Source organism: Porites lutea, chromosome 9 (genome assembly GCF_958299795.1).
Source record: "Porites lutea chromosome 9, jaPorLute2.1, whole genome shotgun sequence".
Taxonomy (NCBI): Eukaryota; Metazoa; Cnidaria; class Anthozoa; order Scleractinia; family Poritidae; genus Porites; species Porites lutea.
Window position 1 is genome coordinate 18,509,254 of NC_133209.1, and position 24,114 is coordinate 18,533,367.

At 38.6% G+C, this 24,114-nt stretch overlaps 2 protein-coding genes across 2 annotated transcripts; both read left to right on the forward strand.

Annotated features, from left to right (window-relative positions):
• Positions 1 to 50: 50 nt before the first annotated feature.
• On the forward strand, positions 51 to 5,090 carry LOC140947655 (uncharacterized). Its single transcript, XM_073396816.1, has 3 exons — positions 51 to 469; positions 3,473 to 3,605; positions 4,794 to 5,090. The coding sequence occupies exons 1-3, from the start codon at positions 66 to 68 to the stop codon at positions 4,992 to 4,994; spliced, it is 738 nt and encodes a 245-aa protein (XP_073252917.1). The 5' UTR covers positions 51 to 65; the 3' UTR covers positions 4,995 to 5,090.
• A 5,066-nt stretch (positions 5,091 to 10,156) lies between these two features.
• On the forward strand, positions 10,157 to 21,707 carry LOC140948991 (uncharacterized). Its single transcript, XM_073398247.1, has 6 exons — positions 10,157 to 10,472; positions 14,299 to 14,559; positions 16,451 to 16,696; positions 17,378 to 17,446; positions 18,310 to 18,470; positions 21,224 to 21,707. Exons 1-6 carry the CDS (start codon positions 10,349 to 10,351, stop codon positions 21,524 to 21,526), a joined length of 1,164 nt encoding a protein of 387 aa, XP_073254348.1. The 5' UTR covers positions 10,157 to 10,348; the 3' UTR covers positions 21,527 to 21,707.
• The last annotated feature ends 2,407 nt before the right edge of the window (positions 21,708 to 24,114 follow it).

Sequence of the window (24,114 nt, forward strand, 5' to 3'; positions counted from 1 at the left end):
CCTGCAAGATCACAGCGGTATTTTATTGAAAGCTACTGCATTGTGGGTAATTCTCGATATTTAAGATGGCGGCCGGAACAGTGCTAAATTTTCGGAGTTTTCTAACTGGGAGTATAACCGCTAGAAAGACTTTCCTCTTAGTTCGGACAGGAATCAGATCAAGTGTTCCATGTGTAGCAATCGCCAGCCGTCAATTTTCGGAAACAAACTCTCCGGTCGAGGAGGTTACTGACAGCGAGAAGTCTCCCACTGTTTCCCGAAGTCCTCTCTTCAGTGGGAACAAGGTGACGCCGAAAAGATTTCAGCTTTCCTTCGACGAGTACCAGAAGCGAAGAAGAAAGCTGCGTACACTTCAAAGGTTGGCTGGGCTGCCGTTTGGTGTGACAGGCCTACTAGCGTCGTCTTGCGCGTGTGCTTATTTGTTCCCAAACATGTTTGATGCAACCCCAGAACAGATCCAACCAATACTGTAAGTTGTGTGACTTGTATCTCTTAATGTGGGATGAGCAGAGAAATATTTTTTCTGAATCGTATTTATAGCACAAAGAATTTTCAGGTCGAGCAAATAAATGAAACAAATAAATCAAATTAACATATAAACAACTCGAAACAATCTTAAGTGAAGGAAATTGACCTCGTGACCCCCTACAAGTACAGATTCCATAAAGGAAGTTAGTCGGGACTGCCGTGAAACAAACCCGGCTACTGGCTGCGAAACCAAATGCAAAAATTCTAACAATGCTCAAAGAATGATTGGGATTGATTAATTTGACACAAAGCTTCTAATGAGGGCAAAAACATTTTATTTGTACTCATAATCTGAAGATCATGACTCATTTCCTGCAAGTTGTAAAGGTGCCCTTTTTAGTGATATTTTTGTATCTACCTTTAATGTTGGTACTTAATTTTGCAAGTCTTTAATTTTGTGTTTTTTTTGCAACAATTGCAAAATTAAAGACCCAGTACAAAAATCCTTGCAAAAGTTAAACAGGCCAATTCATTAACCCTATAGAAAATTCAAATTACCCTGAGAAAATCATTTGCCAAAGGATGAAAGAAGGTGGGCATCAGTAAAGTAATAGATGGTTCAGAGGAAATGTCACCTGAAGATCCATTTGTAGATATTTTGCAATGATAGGACGATGTTTAGAAACTTTTCTGCGAACTATGTACTGAGAAAATGCATATCTGTGTTATAATCAATATTAAGAATCGTGAAATTTGATGCCTTTTATCAAATTTGCCCATTGAAATCGGCCTGGTGCACGCTACTGGTGTACACGGCTAAGAATCTCACATCGTTTGGCTCTTATGAACTTATTAAAACTCAGATCGCATCGATATTTGGCAAGAAGTTAAAGTTTATAAACAGCCTTCCATTGAATATTTTTTTTCTGGCTGTAAGACCAAACTAAAATTAAAATATGAAAAATATGGCTCAAACTGGGACCATTTTTTAACAGCTCGTGCAACATCTACAGTCTAACCACGCATGTTGTGGGATTTTTCTGTTTCTGTTAATGGTACTTTGGAAAAATTTCTCCACAGAGGTCAGTGACTTATGAGTACTAACTGTATGAAAAATTACTGAACATAATGGCAAAAGTTTAATGCATTTTCAGAAAGATCTTCTGTCAACATCCGATCTTTTTGCAGCGCGAAACGTCAATTTAAAAGATTGCTTTTGATTGACTTTCTTTTGTTGTTAAGAGGAGAACTAATAATTTTTGGAATGCTCATAAGTTAAACCTTCCTTGTAGACTAACTGTTAAGACTTCTGGAAACCCCTTTTTTATACTAAGATCAAATATCTAAGGTTAGAAAGCAGTTTTTAACGTGAAAATTCGTAAACCGTGCATTGGACCGAAAATTGGATTCTAGAGTGTGCTTTGGCACAAAGATTTTGTACCTAAAAAGTGCCTAAGATGTGCATTAAGTGTGCATTTTAGTTTTGAAAAATGTGCCTAAGTTGTGCCCAAAGTGTGCCTAATCTGTGCACAAGCTGTGCCAAAACATTGAGTCAATCAGAAAATCGTGTCCAGCCTATCGAGTTCCACAGCGAAAGAAAAGTGCGCACGGCAATTATGTCAGTTTTAAGGTTTAGGAAGTCTAGAAACATGGTCTGACGACCTTTTTATCCCCTACGGAATAAACATGACTCAGAGACACCAGGGAAAGCCCCGACAAACAGGAAACTGGAATCTTAAACAGGTTAGCGTATTTAAAATAAGTGCTCAGCTCAATTACATGTTTGATATAATTTCATCGATTCAAGTATTTCACTGATATTAAAAAATTTCCAAGTGGGTTTCTTCTCCCCTTCTTAACAGAGCGTTTAGTTGGAACGAAATATTTGTTTTCTCAGGAGGGCAGATTTGCATTCAAAAAAAGAATTTACTCGTGATATGACTTATAAAATGAAAATGAAAAAATTGATTGCACACTGATGAGTTTTGAAGCAAAATTGGCACATCTCATCGATTATTATACGATCAAAGCTTAATTTGCTAACAGAGCCAGAAAACAAAAACAAACAAGCGGCTTGAATTGTTTTACTACTAAGAGTAAATTGTACATTTTTTGTTAGAGAAATATTTTTAAAAAGCAGCTGCATTTTGTATTAAAAAACAACACGCGTTGGCATGAAGGTTTCAAATTACCACTTTTCATGTTGTTATACAAATTCAGGCCAATTCTACCGCGATCACAAAAAGTATTCGACTTTTATTGGCTATTTTTGTGCCTTACTTCTTTAGCTTTGCTTTTGTTATCATAACTTCAACTTTCTTTCACCATTTCTTTTAGAAATGACAGAAAGCTCAGTCTATAAAATTGCATGGTAATCGAAAAGGTTCAGACCGCATATATCGCGTGTGAATTTCCACTTTATGTTCGGAGTAAACACGGACTGTCAAAGAATACTTTAATTTGCCCAACTTTCGGCGCAGCTCAAAACTTACACTTCCTATACTTCTAACTGTATCATGTTTGATCTGAATTATTTTTTTAATTTGTACCAAGTTTGTTCTTTTTTGCAAGTCGGGTTACAAAGATTTTCAAAAAAGTGCCCAACGTCAAATATTTGTGCCTAAACCGTGCCAAAACTGTGCCCAAACTGTGCCTAAAATGTGCCTTAGCAATATTTAAAACGTGCCTAATCTGTGCCGTTGCATGTTTATTTCCCGTGCTTTGGCACAAAAACTGTGCCTTTTCTCGAGTGCGAATCCTGCATAAGGCACGGTGTTACGCTCGTGTACACCAGTAGCTTGTGCCAAGCCAATCGTGAAAATAAAACCCCACAAAATACTGTCTCTCTAAAATCGTGAAATTAAGTGCCCACAAAATTGAGTACAATAAGGTAACTATTGCTGCCCACAGGTGATTTTCGCTCCTTCTACTGTAAATTTTCTGGAGAGCCATGTTTTTATTAGGATGAATATCCTTAATTTTTATTATTGTTTGGGTTTTCTAGAGGAATGGATCCCATGATCTTCAGTGGTCTCTGTGGTGTGGCTAGTGCAGGTGTTGGCTTTGTCGCTGGATCTGCTGTTTTCAAATCAGTGTGGCGGGTGTGGAACAAAGAAATAGCACAGAAACTGCATGAGGTATGGACAGTGTGTTGATCCTTGAGCAGGGTGTAATGACAGTCAGTTTTACAGCCTGCCATTCGGGCAAGCTGTAGCTAGCATGTACTAGCCCACAAGGCATTTCATCCAGCCCCAAAATCCTTTTTGATTAGCAGGATTGGTTACAATCCTTCTGTAGTTTGATTTCCTCAAAAAACAGTTCTTGCCTGTTGGGCAAGTTAAGAACAAAAATCACTAGCTCGATAGCAAGATCCACTAGCCCTGGGCTACTGGACATGACTTTCTTTGCACGCTGTTAAGTAATGGTCCAGACGTAATGAGCATGTCTGAATGCCAAAAGGTGCTGACTTTACTATTGTCTCTACTACACTTCTGACTGATTTTAGCATCAAATTTTATGAAATCTTCCCAAAGCAGCATGGATGTTCATCCCTTGCTTTCCAACCAACTTCGTTATAACAAAATCTCGTCTGAGTCTAAGTAACACAGAAATCCTTTGTGAACTTTTCTTGGCCATTGTTTGCCACTCTTATGATATGTTGAAATCTTTTAACACAGAAAAACACCTTTCAAAAATGAAGTTTAAATACATCTTAATTCATAATTTTGCCTATTTTTAGGATTATGCATTCTTTGTGTGAAAATGAAAACATTTGTACTGAGAAAAGCATATTGCACCATAACAAAAAAAATAAAATTGCTTCCTTTGTTACCAGGATCATTACTTTAATGCCAAGGCTGTGCTCTAACGAAAATTGAAAGGATTCCAGTACTCTGAACCTGCAAAATCTAGGGTGCCTATATCGTATGATTTGTATGAAATAAATAGTAAGATTTTCTAGTCACCCAATTGATGATGTGCATTGCAAAAGGGGAACTGTTTTGATAAATTCTTTCAACTAATACTGTAAGGAAAATATGTAAAAATGGAGATCACTGTCAAGAAAAGGCCATTTCTAAGTTGCCCAAGCCTCTGTTTCAAAGTGAAGCTAAGTGTGAAGCCATTGAAGTGAAAATGAGTTTTTATTCTCATGCAAATAAAACTCATTTTCACAAAGAAAAGTTTTCCACTTAGCCTGAGCTCATTTTGGAAGTAAGAGTTTTTGGAACTCAGCAATGGTCTATGTGTACAGTATGTGGGGATTGAGTCTTAAAGTAGTCAATGCATTTTTTGCGTTTACACTTGCTCTGTTTTGTGTGTTTTAGCGTGAGGCAGATTTTTTGGAAAGGATAGCTTCCAGGAGGGCTTCCTCTTATAGCAAGTTTGAAGATGATTATTATGGTGAAAATATCAAGAGTGTCAGCGACTACAGGCAGTGGCTACGAGAGCAACAAAAAAAGCAAAATATAGCAGAGAAGTATGATAGCAAAGAGCAACCAAAAACTGTCAGTGCAGAAGCTGCATAAGCAAGGGTGAAAAATTAACAGTCTCTTTGGGTGCATTCCTTTGGGATGATCCGGATCAGGATCAGTGATCCGAGATCACTCGGATCATGGTAGATCAAATGAACCGATGAATCCTTTTCCAGAGTGGATTCATCGGTTCATTTGATCCACCATGATCCAAGTGATCTCGGATCACTGATCCCAATCTAGATCATCTCAAAGGAATACACCCTTTGATAAAGATAAAGCGCCAAATTCCTTTTGTAATATCTTAAATGCCACCATGTTGTGAGGTAGGGAGAATCATCCAGCTGTTTGGAGGACCCTTTCTCTCTTGTTACACATGTACTGGCAGCAAACGTGCTAGAAGACTTGTACAGTAATCTTTGTTTTAAATGTAAATCTTGACAGACAATCAGTGGTGTTTAAACTTTTCATTAATATGTAATAAATAATAAGCTTTAGTGAGCTTGACATGAATGTACCCAGCTTTGTCAACTGCTAAATCTTTCAGTACAACATATGTGTACCATCCTCCATCCCCAGGGTAGGAAGTAAAATTTAATTATGTTTACAATAACTGAAAACACTTCTCCATGTCAAAGATTTTCTTTCTGGCTGACCAGGTATTATGTTGACTCTTTTAAATCCAAAGATGAAAACAAACTGTATGATCCTTCTGATGCCCAAACCTTACAAACCTACAAATCAGCAAGTGCAAAGTTTAACCCTTTAAGTTCCAAGTGAGACCACAAACAATGTTCTCCAAACAATATTAAGATATCTCAAGGGAAAAAGTTATGAGTACTGATAAAATAATCACTAAAGGGAAAATGCTCTGTTTTTTTTTGGTCAAATTGTCTCAACTAATTCTTTTAGAAAATGTATGAAGATCCGTCAGGAGAATTGGTATGTGGATACTGTGACTAAAAATTCAATGGTTAAGAGAGCACTTTTTCAAGTCTAACATGGTTATCACATGTTCATTGCCCGGGGGGGGGGGAGGAGGTACTCAAATAGTTTTATACTGGGAGGCTCTGCCCCTAGGTCCAACCCCTTACCCTTTTATATACCATTTTTGACAGAAAAGGAACCCTATTGACAAATGGTACCCATTTCACATACCTAACCGCTGTAAATGCACTGTCTTTAACCCTTTAAGTCCCAATAGTGACCAAGATCAATTTTCTCCTAACAATATCTATACATTGTCAACAGATAAGTTATGAGAATTAATAAAATGATCACCCAAGCAAAAATGTCTTGATCTTTTAACAAACTCTCTCAACTCATTCTTCAAGGAAATGTATGGAGATCAGTTTGGAGAGTTTATATGTGGATACTGGGGCTTAAAGGGTTAAAATTTGAATAAATCACAAAACCAGAACGTTTTCTTGACTTTTTCACAGCCATGAAATGCATGTGCTTGCCCTTTTGAGCCTTTTTGCCGACCAAAATGAAAGATTTCCCTACCCTTCCATGTACTTTAATTTGTGAAATCCCTAACCTTTCCAAATACCTGAAGCCTGAAAAAGGCACCCCTTTCAGTTGGAGCCTCCCCGCTATAGGGCATTATAGAGAGTACCTCCCGGGGGTTGGCTGTCCTGTCCATTTTTAACCCCCACCGATTATATGTCCCCAAACTGGCAACACAAATAACGTATATGACAAGCCCCTAAAATATCGAGATATGTGTGGTCAGGGCCTAAGAAATGTGCGCTACACGCCAGGACAACAATTTTCACGCGCCAGATTCTGCGAACCTGGACTACTGGCGCTGGTATAACTTATAGTAAAAACTTTGGGTATAAAATATGCTGCGGCCTGACGGTAAACTGGCATGACATTTACACCATTTTACGTTTTTTTTTTTCAGTAGGAGGATGGTTGTTTATTACCTCTGTTGGTGGACCGGCTATTTTCATTGCTTTTAGGGGTCATGCTCAGATAAGGGAGCGATACCCGCAGGGGGTTTCGGGACCCCTGGACTCCCCCTGCTCCCCCCCCCCCCCCCCCGAACTACACTCTTGTAACGAAAAGATAATTGATTTGCTCGTTGATTTTTAGGAATGGATTTGAAACGTTTGTATCTAGCAACCCGACTGCAAGGATCAGCGAGCGTTGTTTAGATCAACGTGACCTGTAGAACCCCTTGTCTTTCCCGCTTCGTTCTACTCTTTTACTCGGCGTTCCGTTCACTGTTTTTCTTCTTTGACCATTCAAGTTTAGATCTAATGATATTTATGCGTGGTTGCAGATATATACAAATATAAAGAAACAAAACAAGTTTAAAGTCTGGTGCAAACGGACGCAACATCGTTGGATGTTACATGTTGCGCCATTTGCACACCCTGTTGTTGCATGTTGATGGGAGTTGTTGCGCAAAGTTTGAAACCAGTCAAACGTTTAGCCAGGTGCAAACGAACGCAACAACTCCCATCATCGTGGGCCAACAATGTTGCGGGTTGTTGAGTCCGATTGTAGGAAGCTTAAATAAATACGCGAGGTACACGAAGGATTAGCACAACAAAGCTTTTTCTGGCTTTAATGATCAATTTTTCAACTTCCGTTGGTTGGGTACAATTATCCTACGATAGTAGACGCCTCTTTGGGCTTTTGAAAAAGGCGTTTGCTTTCGCACGCTAGGTTACAATTGGCCTCTTGCAGCTAGTCCTTCATGTGGTACAAAACCGCAAGAAACGAACCGGCAGAAGACAGGCAAAGGAAATTTCCATTCTAGACTAAATGATGTGAGCTCTTTGTTTGTCTTCTCCCAGTGCGACCTGGCGGTTTTGTACCACATGACTGACCAGCTACAAAGAGAGCCTTTTTGCAGAAATTATAGTAAAAGCGGTTTTTAGATCAATGTGACCAGTTAAACCGCCTTTGTCTTTCCGCGTCGCTACTCTTGTACTCGGCGTTCCGTTCACTGGTTCTCTTCTTTGACGATTCAAGTTTAGATTCAATTATATTTATGCGTGGTTGCAGATATAAAGAAAAAGTCATATCAAATACGCAAGGTACACGAGTTATTAGCATAACATCAAAGTTTTTTCCCTAGCTTTATTAGTAGACGCCTTTTTGGCTCTTGTTTCACCCGCTGAGAAAAGAGCTCATTTCTCAGCGGGTGAAACTGAAGCCGAAAAAGGCGTCTGCATCGCAGCCAGTAGGAGCTACTGTAGTCCTTGATATGGTGCAAAACCGCAAGAGGCGCATTGAGAGAAGGCAAGCAAAGAAAATTACCATTTTAAAGGATGTGAGCTCTCTGTTTGCTTCTCCCAGTGCGACCCTTGACTAGCTACAAAGGGCCTGTTTACAGAAAAATAGCCGATTTTACTGATTAATGGCTTCCTTAAATGTTCACTCTTATGAAACAAGATCTAAAACACAGTCTGTGCTTCTACTCGAGTCGAGGCCAAGACTCTAAAGTACTGTAGAAACAAATTCAAGAGATTTAGTCTCAGCTGAACAGATTTTGTAGCGCTTTAAAAGTTGCGCTTGTAACAAGTATGTAAAATAGCCTTTACGTATAACGTAAAGGGCTGACCAAAATCACTAAGGCTGTAACACCCAGCCGTCTTGAAAGCCGTCGAATTTTCTGGCTCTTTCTGATTCGGGAAGCCATGCAGTTCAATGTGTGACGAACGAACCCCAAAGGACGTCTGCGGGGGGGCTACCATGCATGCATTATTGAAACCTTGCATACATGTATACGAAGAAAGACGTGCTGTCAGCTGTTATGAGGGAACTCAGAAAATGCAGAAAATTATGAATACTGCATTACTTTGCCAAGGACTTTTGTCCATGATTGTAGGTTATAGGTGATAATACTCTACAGAACTGTTTCTTTCAAGTTTCGTCTTATTCACGACCATATGTACGCATAATGCATGAGAGCACAAAGGCACAAATTTCCCTGAGACCGTCATTAGGAAAGGAAACATTCAACCTAAAAAACCGGTCTATTGCGACGACATCCAAACGTGCAAAGTCAATACGTCGAGATTCCTCCCTCCTTCTCTCTTTATCATCATTTTTTTTTTCGTGATTTTATTATTATTATTATTATTATTATTATTATTATTATTATTATTATTATTATTATTATTATTATTATTATTTTCTTTTGGCCTAACTGTTAAGAGTGAAATGGTTAATGCTTTTGGATAATTGCGGTCATCATTAATATCCTTTCACGGTGACTTTGCAACTTTTTCCATGGGGCTACGTGACTCTGTCTGCTATCTTTTTAAAAGGCTTATACGTGTCTTTGCAACCATTAAATTCCAGTTACAATAGGTCCAGTTGTGTTATTTCGACTATATTTAAGCGTTGAAGTTGTTTTCTGCTGTGTGTTGAAACGTACGGACATGGATTGAAACAAGAGAGAATAAACTAGGTTTGCCTCGCTTGATTGAAACTTGAAAAAAAAAATTTTTTTAAATACTGTGCGTGCAAAAGTCACTAAGAAAGTTAATATGCGGGTTAGTTTTCCTTCATGAAATTTGTCTGATATCTTCATATTTCATACTTTTTCATTTCATGTCTGATATCTTCATATTTCATACTTCATACTTCAAGTAATTACTATAGCAAAGAAATGACCTAACACAGTAATGGCCGTTTTTATGCTAGAGACGTTAAAGTCGTCTAGACGCATTTAACGTCTGAGACGTTAAAGTCGTCTGTTAAGCAAGTGCGTCGTTCGGACGCACTTAACAGATGACGTTAAAGTCGTCAGACGTTAAAGTCGTCTGCCTTATTTAACGTTTGTATACTAGACGTTAAAGTCGTCTTAAGACGACTTTAACGTCTCTAGCATAAAAACGGCCAATATGCTCGTAAATATACGGGCCCTTGAAGAAAGCGCCTATACGTTCTATATGCGCCAAAATTATTCATGAGGGCTGTCCACTAAAAAGAGGGAAAGATAAAGTAATTACACCCGTTGTGTGGCGCGTAGAGCACAGTCAACTGGTAAGTGGTTAAGTTTGGAAAAAAAAAGAAAGTAACAAACTCCGATTTAACGTTGGAGTTAAGCGTGTTAATCAAATTCGGTATTAGAGTTTAAACACAACTAATCAGATGACGTTGATGTCGCGTGAGAAGCTAAACATCTTTTAAATGTCCTGCAGAACAATAGAAAGGAATGTTCTGTTTTGCAGTGCAATCAAGTGAAAAAAGTTTTGTTATTTAACACGATATTGAGGCTTTTAAAGTGCTATTGAAGAGAAGTGCTGGCAGTTGTGCATATAAAGCAGCATCTAGAGCTGTTTAGTTTGTCTTAAAGAGACGATTAATTGGTCATTTTCGTCCTCTCGAAGTTCGGCATTCATTTTGTCTTTTGTGCTAGCACTATTTTTAAAGAATCCGTGATGAATTTCTTGGAGGCTTATTTGAACGATGTTGATGAGTTTATCCAGGCGGAGATGGGATTAGGAGAGGCAAGGTGCTGTTTACCATCCAACGAGCTACTGAATACATCTCATTTGAGCAGAGGTAGGATTTTAATAATATTAAAACAATAATAATAATAATCTTCCTCATTTATAAGGTGCTTTTTTTCCATAAATGTCTAAAAGCGCTTTCCAGCATGTTTAGTTAAGTGTAAAACCTAATAGAATTATCTTGCTAGTTAATCTTTAAGGATCGGTTATTTAAACGAAGTTTAACTTAAACTGCAGCTTACGACATCTTTGGAAGTCCAGATCGATCTCTTCCTTAGTGGGTTATTTTAAGAAGATAAATGTTTTTCTAGTCTACACTATATGTTTTAATGAAACTCAGTAGCGGATCCAGAACTTCAGATAAGTCGGAGGGGCGGTGATCCGGATCATTGGTCCAAAAATAAGGGCGGGGGGCCCCGGGTCCCTTCTCTTGATCCTCCACTGAAACTGTTCACTACAAATAGTGTTTAGATTAAAGCGTTTGGGCAAAGTGAAAATCGCTAAGAGCGCAGTTTTGCTTAACCTGGTTGAACTCCTTTTAAACGACTTGCCCTAAGAGTTTCATACTGCCTTCACACTAGGCATGTACCGTATAAGTTTGTGCGGCTCGAAACTCTACCAGATGGGGCTTCTTTTCAAACATTTACGGTGATTTCGACGTGATTTATTTAACCGAGCGAACCAGCGCTGTACCGATCTCTGAAGTGGAGAGTCAGATATCAGATACGGGTTCATACTATATCGAATAACTTTTCCTGTCGGCAGGGAAAGCTATCCGGCCGCAAGGACTGGAAAACTGCCCACTTACCCCTCCCCTAAGCCGACATTGTCACTTACCCCTCACTTGGGGCAAAATGTTTGCTCAGGGGAGGGGTAGGTGGTCAGTTTCCCAGAAACCTAAATTTGTGAACATAGCCTCAGAATTGAGTGTTGCACTGTGATAAGAAATTTTACGAAAAACTATTTAAAAAAACACAAAAAAAAACTAATGTACGCCTTTGTGTATAAAGTCATCATAGTCACAATGCACGTGTCTTCAGTTCACAAATCACGATCAGGAACCAGCGTTTTTTATTCCACAAATAAGAATCTTTTAAACCTGAATGACTGAATCAGCCTTTTACGTTTCCGGATGCGGAGTTCCTGACGGCTCGAATTCAAGAAACTGTTGATTAAATATGTGTGCCTAACGAACTGTTGTTGGTTATCTAACCTGGAGTTTACTACGTATTCTTGTTTAGAAGGATAATTACGCATGTTTACTCTTACAGCCTAGGAAAAAGTCACGTTAACGACTCGCCGGGACTAGCGCTACGGGTCAACGGACACCCGTTAATGCGGACAACGGATTCTTGTTTCTTGCCCAGTGAACAGATTCTCATAGAAAGTTAACCTCGATAATGCAGAAGCTTCAGTATCAACCGTATGTGAGACAAACCTTTCCTTCCGAGTGAAGGCAAAAAAATTTTCATTTGACAGCAGCATGTCGAAGTTCCCAGCACCAGAGTAAACCGGATACGATAACTTATAAACGTCAACTTCAGACTATTTTCAGGGATCAAACTAGTCAAGCAGAGAACGGTTTGATTAAGTAGTTTATGGATGGGCGATTTTTTTAGTGTTTTTGTGAATTTAGTCCGCGGAATGACGGCTTTGTGAAGGTTAGCCATGTGTAACCTATATGTAGATGACAAGGTCCTCTTATTTTTCTTTCATATTTTGCTCTAATAAAAGGTGTTCAATACAGTCACTTTCCATGGGCCCTGCAGAGTCCGTATTTTAAATGGGGTTTAACTGTATTTCTTTTGGATCAAAGCTGTACTGACCCAAGCGCCGCCAAATCACTCTTGCATAGTAACCACACGTACAGTGGGATCTTTGTTGCTTAATGGACATGAAACGGCGGTACTTTTCAGTTCCCATAATGGACTAAACATTTTAGAGGCTAGGTCTCAGCCAGGTGTAGAAAGTGTCTTTTTTTTTTGTCTGAAATTGGGTCAGGATTTTTAGAACCGGGCGGCACACCCCCACCAAGAATTCGCAGGAGTACCCCGGGGTTCCCGTTGTTTGAAGCAGAAAAATCGTTTTGATTCTCTTGTGAGCCCAATCCTTTTGTACAACTGTGAAATTTGGGGTTGTTTTTTAAATTCAGTCGGGAATAACTATGACAAATTTGTCTCGAGAATTTTTGCTGAACGAATAACACTCGAGAACATGCATAACAAGGTATGCAAAATGGCCTTAGGGGTTCATTCTAAAGCAAGTAACCATGCTGTGAGGCGAGAACTCAGACGTTTTCCTCTTCATCTTATTATTTACACTAGAATTTTCAAGTACTTACCTTACAAAATAACCAAATTTTAAATAGCGCCCTAGAGAGAAACATCCATTTAAATAATGTAGGTAAGCATTCATGGTTCACTACTATAGGACACCTATTACACTTTACCAAATTAAATTCTATTCTTCACGACCAGTTAGCGTTGACCAACTTTGGTTAATGTTTGAGATATATATCCTATAAAATTACGTCCATAGCACAGACTACCCCTAGAAAAAGGCACAGACACCGAGAAGATCTTTAGGCGAGGTTGCGTTAGCACAGTTGTTTTGGTACACTCTTCTTTTTTCCTCTAAGAATATATTTTATGAGAATATCGTAGCTGAAATATGAAAAATTTTAAGAATATTTTAAGAATAAACCCGAGGCTGAGATTTCGAAAAGGATGATTATTTTGAGTGATGAAAATCTAAAAAATATGTTTTCAACTTAACCGTATCAAATTATTGCTTCCTCCCCCGGCAAAACTACCCAACAAAACGAAGAAACTTGCGTTGGTTTTAATTATAGCCCAATTCAGTGCTAATGACAGTTCGATGAACGGTACATGAAATACAGATCTATAGTATACAGGAAAAGTAAATAAACAAATAAATAAACAAACCGCAAAAAGGATATGATAAATTCCTTCTTTTTCAATTATAATTCAAGAATAGTACAAGAATATTTTCAGGCTCAAATCCACAGAAAAAATAAGAATATTCAGCCTGGCCCGAAAAAAAGAATATTAGTCATTCTTATATGACAAAACGAGTGTATAGAGCTGGAGAAAATTTCACTCGTTTAACGATGAAGAAATAGCCGAACCTCAGCTAACCTCTGCCTAAAAAGGACGATAACACTCGCAAAATACAACTCAAGAACAATATATATGCTTTATAGACTCAAATAAATTTGCCGAGGAACACTTAACATCGTTCTAGGGAAGCACGTTTTAAAGAAGGAGTTGTTTAAATGAATAATTATAGAATCTTCCGATTCGGCTTCTTTATGCCCTGTAGAATTATGCAGATCTCGTAGAGTGTTATCGTCCTCGGTGGATAACATTCACCAAAAGCTACAGATCATAGGAAGGGTGTTGGGTTTAATTGCACGCCCAAGGGTAAAAATAGCCTGCGAGTAAGCTCTCCGGGGCGCCCTTGCGGCGAGGAGGGAAAAGGAAGGAGCGCTTGCATCTATGTCTCTGGCATTTGAATTCCACATCCAATTCCCCTGTGGCTCCCCGTCGACTGAGGTGTCAGATTTCCGCCAATCAGGACGAAGAGGAAACAAGCGCGAATGGAAACAAGCATTAAAAAACAAGTGCCAATGGTAATGACGTTATTGCTAATTTCATCGCCGCCAATCAGCATTTCGCATCAATTTTTTCGATGCAGATGTTCAAATTCCAGAGACGTAGTTTCAAGCTCTCCTTCCTTTTCCCGTCCCGCCGCCAGTGCGCCCCGGAGAGCTTGCTTGCAGGCTAGGACAAAAATGATTTTAATAGAGTTCAGTGTTTCAAATCTTGCTTACCGTTTATTGATAACACTGTTTACAGAAGAGTGGGGCACCAGCCTGATTACCGATTCTTTTGAGGCATCAAACAAGATTCCTGCAGATGACATTGAAGTCCAGATAATGGACCTTAAAGAATGCTATAAGAAGAGAAGAGGAAGACGAACTGTCAAAGGGCCAGTAGAAGATCATTTGGCAGACTCAAAAGTCACTGTTATGATACACGCATCCGAAGAAATCAGCAACGTTCGTGCTTTTATACAGAGATGCCCACATGCTGCGAGACGGACACACGATACTATAGGTAGGTCGCTGCAAACAGTGATTTTTTTCGTTACCAGCAAGTTTTAAGATAGAATCAGAAAGGTACTTCCGCCTGTACCTAATTCCACTTTGGGACTGTTTCCAAGTTACCCCAAGCCTCTCTTTCAAAGCGAGGCTAAGTGCGAAGCCATTGGTACGAAAATCATTTTTATATCCAAGCACTTAAACCTTGTTTTCACGAGAAAATTTTTACACTCTGACTGGTTTTGAAAGTGAGGGTTATTTAAACTCGAAAATGGCCTCTTTTGCAAGAGGCAAGGTAGACGCATTTGGACCCATGTCACCTGCGCAACTTTTTGCAATAGCCAATAAAAGAAAACATAGCTTCAACCCATTTTCTCAAAATGGCTAATACAGATGTATTAAAGACTCATCATGGTTTTTGAGCCATTATACCATGCTCTCCTCGTCTGCTTAAAATTAAAAACAAACTGAAAATCGGTTGTTTTTACAAATAAAGTCGGGAAGAATTCTCGATATTTTGTGGGCGTTTTTTAATAAAACAGTTATTCTACTCGCAGTTGTTGGATATGAGATGGTGGATATCTAGGAGGCGCGTAGCGCCGAGTGCGCCGAGTTGGCTATCTACCATCTCATATCCAACGCGCACTCGTGGAATAATTGTTAATTATTTAGCAATTGGCTCGTGAGTGAGCGTGCGTATGTCGAGATATGCCCACGCGGGAAGTTTGGAGAGCACGAAAGAGACGAAACTCTAGCCTCTTGAGTGCTCTCCAAACTTCTCAAGTGCTTCATATCTCGACATACGCACAGCTGAAACATGAAACAATTGTATATTCGACGCTCACTCAAAGCAGTAGGCGTCAATGTCTACGTGACTATTTAATTGTTGTTTGTTATTTGGCGAGAGCGATCACTTAGAAGCGGGGGGACCCCTAATCTTAACAGTTGGCTTGCTTATCGCTTGGAGTGATTACGTCCCAAGTAAGGTGACTTTTGTTTTTTATGACAGCGCTACACCAAAAACATGTGGCTAAAAATTCATCCGTCATGCATATTTCAAAAAGGTCAGCTAAAAGGTGCATCATTCTCTGATTGGCCTTTCTTATAACGAACCTCTTGACTTTTCACTTAGAACTCCTTTCATAATTGCAGGCGACAAGAGGAGCCCGCAATCCTAATCTTCAGGTTGATATTACGCATGCGTGGCATGTATGTAGCCAGCATTCGTTTGGACTTCCATTAAGAATGAATGGAATGCACAAAACGCAATTTGATCACGAGCGTTTCGACCTTCTACGCGTCGTCATCTGATTACGTGTGTTTTTTCGATCTGTAACGTTAAACTTCAGCAAAGCACAGCGCTGGAACAAAAGCGTTTGGACCTTTGATCATTGTCGCCCGGACGCCCTAACGTTTGGTTATTAGTAGTAATATAATAATTCCATTACAGAAGTAAACTACTATGTTGCAAGTACCGTATTTATTCGATTAACCGCCCTGGGCGCTTATTAAATTTTTGGACCTTGAGAGTGGGCGCTTATTCGAGGTGGGCGTTTATTCGAGGCTGGGCGCTTATTAAATTTTCACCATTCTCAGCAAGTGTAGTAGTATATTTTACAACAAAACAGTAAATGGTACTAACAAAAAGGGAAGATGTAGCAAAGCAAGGTTTCTGTAAAATACTCTGAAGAAAACTCCGTCTTCGGGAGGGTCTCTTACTATCTCTTATCAGGCTCTTATTGGAGTTTTTTTTTTGAGGGAGTGGGGTGGGGGGGGGGGGGGGGCGCTTATTCGAGGCTGGGCGCTTATTAACTTTTTCTGCCTTTAGCATGGGCGCTAATTCGAGGTTGGGCGCTTATTCGAATAAATACGGTAATTTATTTGAGTGAACTTTAAATTTCCTTCAGGTGCCGTGGAGCTGGAAGTTCGCACGTTGCGGAGTGATGGAGAACGTCGAGTAGTCATCGTTGATCTCAGTTCGGCGACAAAAGACGGGTATCGAGTGTACTGGCTTGAAACAGGAGATATCCTGGAAAGAAATATATGGGAACTGGTCATCAAAACAGAGCTCAGCTCAGGCTTAACGGGACAAGTGCATTCAAGGCCATTTTTAGTTACCACCCCACAATGTTACAAGAAGAGACGCGATGAAGGTGTGTAATCGGTTTTCATGACAAACTGCAACTCCGGGGAACCATTTCGTATACCCTCTGTCAACAAATATGATACCCCTTTCACGTACCTACTAACAACAAGTCTTCTTGTTATTTTATGTAGCGTTTAATGAGTTAATCTAAAACAGTCATTAGGTGCGTCGGCTCGAAATGTTTTAGTTAAAGACCCTTTTACAAGACATTACTGACAAATTTCCCTGCCCTTTCGTATACTTCAACTCACGAAATCCCTGCATTTTTGTACGCCTGAAGCCTGGAAAAGGTATCACTTTTAGGGGGAGCTTCCCTATATGGGCAGTCATAGGGAGTATTCCCCCCCCCCCTCCCTCACGAGACTGCAACAAACAAGCTTTAAACTAGTGACCCACGGTTTACATTTCATTGAATATTGCAGCTCTAGTTGCTCAACTTTTTGAACAGAATAGATCCCATCTCTATTTCCAATAAACACTGTTTAACATGTTGAATGAATGGCATAACTCTAAAATTCAACATTCAACATGGCTTGATACTCTTTTCAACATTTTTTGAACAAGTGCGCCAACAGTTATTTTTAAGCAAACTATGTCTCCATGTTGGCACCTGTCTTAACGACAAAAAGTTAATCTCTTCCTGGGCATCGTGAAATAAAACCTAAATAATCGTTAAATATTTTTTCAGTTGCTAGGTCTTCAAAGGTGCAACGACTTATGTGCCAGATAGGGAAGCCTAGTTCCTTCATTGATGACGGTAAAGAAAATAGACTTAGTAGGCTGATTTAGCAACAGGACGGGAAAGTCAGTTGACGACTGGAAAGTGCGCGGAAAGGACTAAACACGACTTCCGGTGCCCAATTTGCCGCTCTGCCATTGGTCAAGCCAGTTTTTTGATCTGCGCGCGCCGTCGTCAACTGACTTTCCCGTTCTGTTGCTAAATCAGCTTATTGTAAACAGGGTATCTAACACTTTAGACTATAACATTTGAGCATTGTTATCGTGAAAAGATAAATCTTTAGCAGACGGATCGATTGTGCTAAGTTGGTTCCCATGTTGTGAATAATGCCGTGATATGGATTTTACGTCACCTTTTTCGAGAGCTAATTAATTATCAATGTTTTATTGTGGTAAAACCACCAACTGTCGCCACCTCAGGGACCATTTGGTCGGGGGTGGGGTGGGGGGGGGGGGGCTGGGTGATGGAAGGATCCAGAGAAACCCCTTTTAAAACGCTGGAGAAGCTCGTAATCTCGTTTAGGTTGTAAATAGTTTCTAATGGACGGACCATTATTTTTGTTTTGGATGGGGAGAGGGGTTGGAAATTTTGAAATAAATTGTTTGCATAGGCCGTAAACACTGAAATAAATTGTATGCAAGTACGTAACAAAAAAAAATGTTTGCATGTGAAAATTAAAGATTTGAATAAAGCCTGCTATTGAAACGACAAACCGGATCAGTTCTAATTGTTCCATACGCTGTTAGGACTAGAAAAAAAATGCCGTGGTTCTAGTCTCTTGTTGATCGTGTTCGACTTTGTCTTTTCCCTGATCCCGGGCTATATTACGCCAATCCTTTTTCTTACTGAAATGTCTTTACTTGTTTTCTTTATATTCCCAGAAAAAATTTCGTTTTTTGGAAAAGCATTTCAAGATTTCAGCTGCAATATGGAGGATCATTTAGCATCCCAATCCTTTCGACAACTGTCCTTTTTCTTGGACGCTGAGGTCCCCTCGGAAAAAGTCGTGTTTCAACCGAACACTGTTTTAAACAAAAACATGGTGAGTTAATACGCTGATGCTTCAACCATAGAAATATCTTCATTCTATTTTTTCGCTCCACTTCTGACACCATGTCGACCGACAAATGTTCACTGAAGCGTAATATAGGCGCATTTTGCCTCGTTAGCATATGCCTTTAATTCTCTGATCAAGCTATTAAAATAAACTCTGCGAATATCGGAAAAGTATAACAATTTCAGTTATCTGTGAAAATCTCAGCCGAATATACTGAATAGCCTTTAAGATGGCTGTTAGTAAAAGGAATGAAGAGTGACAGAGAAATTGGAATGTACAACAGCGCCATCGTCTTTCGTACAGCTCGTCATAGGCTTGCTTTTTAACGGTTTAATCTGTTTACCATAAAACCCCTGGAAGAGAGACTGAAGCCCATCCTTGAGTTTACTCCCGTAATTCTCCAGTAGTCTCACTGTATTAGACTGTACCTAAAGATCTTGTGGCTATCACGGTCACGAAGATATTACAGTTTTAGGTCAATTCTGTGCTGAAGTAAAAAACTGCCCACCTACCGCTCCCTTAAGCCAGCATTTTGCCCTAAATGAGAAGTAAGAGGTAAAAAATTGGCTTAAGGGAGGAGTAGGTGGGCATTTTTCCCGAAACCTAACTTGATCCGTCATTGCATAGTACTTTGACCCATACACAAAGTGCTCCTGTAGGGTTATAACGAAGATAGTCAAATAAAATTCATCACGGAGCGCTAACATAATAAGTTTTGTGGATGATTTTTGCAAGCATACCTTTTTAGCATTAATTACAACTTGAAAAATTTGGCCCAATTTTTTCAAGTTTTAATTCATGTCCATCCATGCCATCCTAGCAACAGACGACAGGAAACAGTTTCTAAAATATATAGTCTTACTATTCGAATTCTAAAACTGAACGGCATGGTTATTTTTAAAATTTAATTCATGCGAAGACACGTTTTGGGTTTTTAACATCGTCCTCTTAGATAAATAAATAAATAAATAAATAAATAAATAAATAAATAAATAAAAGAAAACCAGTGTAAAGTTTTACTTAATTGACATTGTGCCTAGGGGGAGATGCACGAATGGTTAAGAAAGAGCGAAACAAAATAAGTAAATAAATAACAAAATAAGTAAAATAAATAAATGTATGCATAAATATGATTAAAGACCTCAGGGGAGACACTGTACGGCTTTGGAATATCAAGACCCACAATGCAACTGTAGTGTCTACCCTTGGAACGGTAAAAAAAAAAATGTACAGATCAGGATTATCAGGCATACTAAAGAAGGCAGAAGCACGAACACTTGACTTTGTCAAAGAAATGGTGTTTAAAGAAAGAAACAGAGCGCCACATAACAACTGCCCTGGATCAGGCGTTACGTACCAACAGCCAGTATAAGAAAGAGAGTTGACGGAGAGGATAGATTCCCATTGTCTGGAATGTCTGGAGAACGCGTAGAAACAATTTGTCACTTAATGTGACAGAATGCAAGAAATTGGCTCAGAAAGAATACAAAGGTTGGAGACGCGATCAGATTAGAAAATACGTCCACTGAGGACTTTGTCGAAAGTTTAGTTCTGATTGCTCACCATCAAAAACTAGCCTCAGTGTAGCTGCTCCCTCTATCCGTTTTCCCTTTGACGGGAGGAGGGTGTGGTTACATGTAGGCCTGTGGAGAAGTCGGAAGAATGTAAGTTACCATGGAATTTTCCTATTTAAACTGATCACACCGAACAACAGCACAACTGACTAGACATCGCAGTTGTAGGCAAGAAGGAAAAGATCTGCACATTAATAGATGTCGCATGCCCTTTGACCGTCTAGTACCCCTTACAGAACAAGAAAAAATCGAAAAATACGAAGACTTAAAAAGAGAGGTGAAGCGTTAGTGGGACAGACTGTAAAGAAGATGTGATTGTACCAATCGTCGTCGGTACCCTCGGAACGGTCATCAGCAAAAGATTGCATCTGTATCTAAAGAAAGCAGGACTTGACGGAAGTATTTAGCCACTATAAAAAGCTTGTTTACTGGGAACAGCAAGAATTAGGTTATGGATACCAAAGGTGATGGGAGTCCACCTGGTTCCAGGAAATGAGCCGACTGGAAGACCTTGCGAACTGACAATAATAATTACAACTGATAATAATAATGATAATAATAATAATAATAATAATGATAATAATAATAATAATAATAATAATGATAATAATAATAATAATAATAATGTGTGTGTTTTTTAATGCGATTATTATGATTATTATGATTATTATTTATTTAATTTTTAGATAATGGACTGTGGAACAGTATAGGGTAAATTTTAGACTGTTATTAGCTTACAAATTTTACATGTAATATAACTCATGCCAGGAGCCCATGCACATAGTAATATTTTATATTTCTGATCGGTAGATTAATTAATTTTATTTTTTTGAAAAAAAGAAAAAAAACAAAAACAAAGTTGTTCACGGTTCGCCGCCCAGCTTTTGTGATTTTTAGTTGGATCTGGCATCCAGATGTTTTAAACTGCCTACATAATAATAATAGTAATAATAATAATAATAATAATAATAATGACGATGTTGATTGATGACGATGACAATGGCGATGATGATGATGATGATGATGATGATGATGATGATGATGGTGACGTACATGATGTACTGATGATAAAGATGATGATGATAATACTAATAATATTTTTTTAAAAATATAATGATAATAATAATGGGTCAACGATGGTGATGGTATAATATTTGTTTTCAGGTAACAGCTCACTTCAATCGCGAACAAAGAATCCTCTATGCTGTTGAGCAACATGAGATCCCCGGTCTGATGAAGTTGATCAGTAAACGATCAACGCTTATCGCTCCTTGTGGCGTAGCAAACAGATGTAACTCAAGAAGAAAAGGATACCGGTGGGCTTGTGGCCGTTGCTTTTTCGAACGCGGAAAGAAATCGACAATTAAAAATCATTTAATTCAACAGGTTTGTCAAAAGTCAGTTGAAAGTAGGAAACGGGAAAGTAGAAAACTGCAGTTTAACTTCGATCAAGAAAATATGCCGTAAATACTCTGTGTGCTGAGAAGACTCTTGAATTACGCACTAGCGCATAGCTAAGGCAGGGATCGTGAACTTACAGCACCGTCGCGAAGATGCTTGTGTCAATTTTGTAAAAAGAGTTAGTCCTGACAACCCAATCTTCCCTTTAACTCAAAGTAGAATTGTTCACTGGCTTATCATGTCCTGCTGTTATGTGTTTACCCTCACTTTTAAATAAAATTGATTGTTATTATATATTATTATTATTATTATTTCAGGCCTAGATTTTTGATAGTTTTTTTTTTCTTAGTAATGCTTGATTTTCCTTTTCCCACTTTTAAATTATTCACAATTGTAAATAGTTTTCTATCGTGGGCATATATTTAGTTTTTAAATTTGTAAACAAAACGATATAGTTTAAAATTGTAAATATTACTTATTGTTCTGATACTTATTATTATTATTATTATATTATTATTATTATATTATTCAATATCAAGCAGCATTTGTAAATTGGCTATAAGTGGCGAGATTTACAATTGTACATTCAAAATCACAAATAAAGTTTCCATTACTACTTATCTTCGGCTTACTGTACACGATCAAATCGATCATTAATCACCCTACCATCTAATACTGATCGTTACGCTGGTTTTGTAACTGTAAAATATGCTATCGTTCAGGAGTGTCCTGTATGTATTGTTTATGTAACTGACCTGTAGCTGCAATTCAGCTGTAAGCTGCGAAAGGTGTCAATAAACAAGTCATTCATCCAGTCTAGCTAGAATAGAGTTCATCCTTGTTTTTGCTTTTCTTGTGTTTAATCTGCGAAAACGGCCGCCCTTTTCCAGACGAATTTGTACCATATATAATGATCATCTCTTCCCCCGACGAGTTTGAGTTAAAGAATCGTTCTGCCATGGAGCAGCTCTGACCCTGATAGAACACTGACTTTGACGATTAACTCAAATAACGATGAATTGGAGGTAACTGCGACACAAAATTTGATCTGCGTATAAAAGGATGCTTAGGAGGCCAAAAAAAGCTAACAAATATGTTCAAGTTAATATAGAATTCCGAGAAAAATAACCATTGTTGAAAATTGAACCCAGCTTCGGTCACTTGGTCTTTGAATTTCTTTTATCAGATGAGTCACTAAATAGCCTGGATTACACTAACAGCTATAACAAAATGAATTTGATAAAATAATGTTAAGTGTAATATTCAGGGCTCAATATCTCGTGTCTTACTCCACATTATCGTTTTTTACAATCGTTTTATAGATAAAAAAGGACGAGAAAAATACTAACACGACGACACCAACATAATGTGAAAAAAATATTCATCATTCGTTCTGATTATTTTCCAGACTTCAGATGTACGCACGGGCGTATGTGCGTAAATGGATGCTACGAGTCCTGGTATAATAATTCTCCAAGACACTGACAAGTAAAATAGAAACAAGGCCATTTTATAAAAAAAAAAATTCAAATTTTGAAAAACATGGCGGTCAAACCTAGTTTACCACGGTACACGTCTCGGCTGCGAAGGGCGAAATAGTTTTTTGAGGAAAAGTTGCTAAGTTTGGTGGTCATAGCTTAAACGGTTTTTTAAGTTAATCAACTTTTTGGCGAGGGGGCCTCCAAAGCTCTTCACCACCCCCCCCCCCCCCGACCGTCTGAATAGGATTAATAACAAAGTGAACTAGTATCACCATAGTAATCGGCTCTTGATATTGCCGGGAACCGAGAATCGCTTAGAGATGTGTCTCAAGGAATAACGAGCGCAAAAGAAGAGAAATTATTTGTATACGACAACTTCTTTATTGCAATTAAATTAATGTTAAAAGTTCTTATTTCGTTGTTTGTTCTAGAATGGCCGACCTTTTAGGGGTCAAAAAATCTTGTGAATGAGCCACGCCCTCACCAGCTTCCTTTGGGGTTTAATTCCAGTTTTCCGACGGGTGTTCAGGCCCCAATTCACCTGCGAGTCCGGGAGACTCACTTGTTACAAGGAATTCTTGCTGGAGAATACAACTGATTACCATTGCAATCAGCTAAATAAATTTGTTTTTATTAACACATCAACATTTTACTTTAATTATTATGATATACATAAAGCCATGTGGCACATTTGTAATTGGGTTATTCTATGAAGGGTGCGGGAAAAATGTTCTGCACCTCAAACGCCCGGGAAATAGAGCCTATTTTACCTTATAGTTTCTTTTACTTTTGTCCAAACGTATTTTCTCTGATAGTTTTCTCTATTCTTTTTAGAGCATCCAATCATCAAATCGTAGACATAGAGAATTAATTAAACCAAGAGATCATGATAGGACAGTCCTATTATGGCTCTTGATTAAACTGAATTTGCTTTTCAAGCTTTCATATCTGAATTCAAATTTTGTACTAATCCTGGGTTATCTTAACCCAGCTTTGAACAAACCAACGAAACCTGGCCCTGATGCGTATGACATTACTGTGAATTCTTTACGACAGTGCTTCCTTTAGTAATGCTTGTATAACGTTGCACGTGGTTGGAACACCTCATCATATCGATAGTTGTTTGTTTTAATGCAACGTAACAGAAGGGATCTTCTTTGTCTGCGGTTTGAA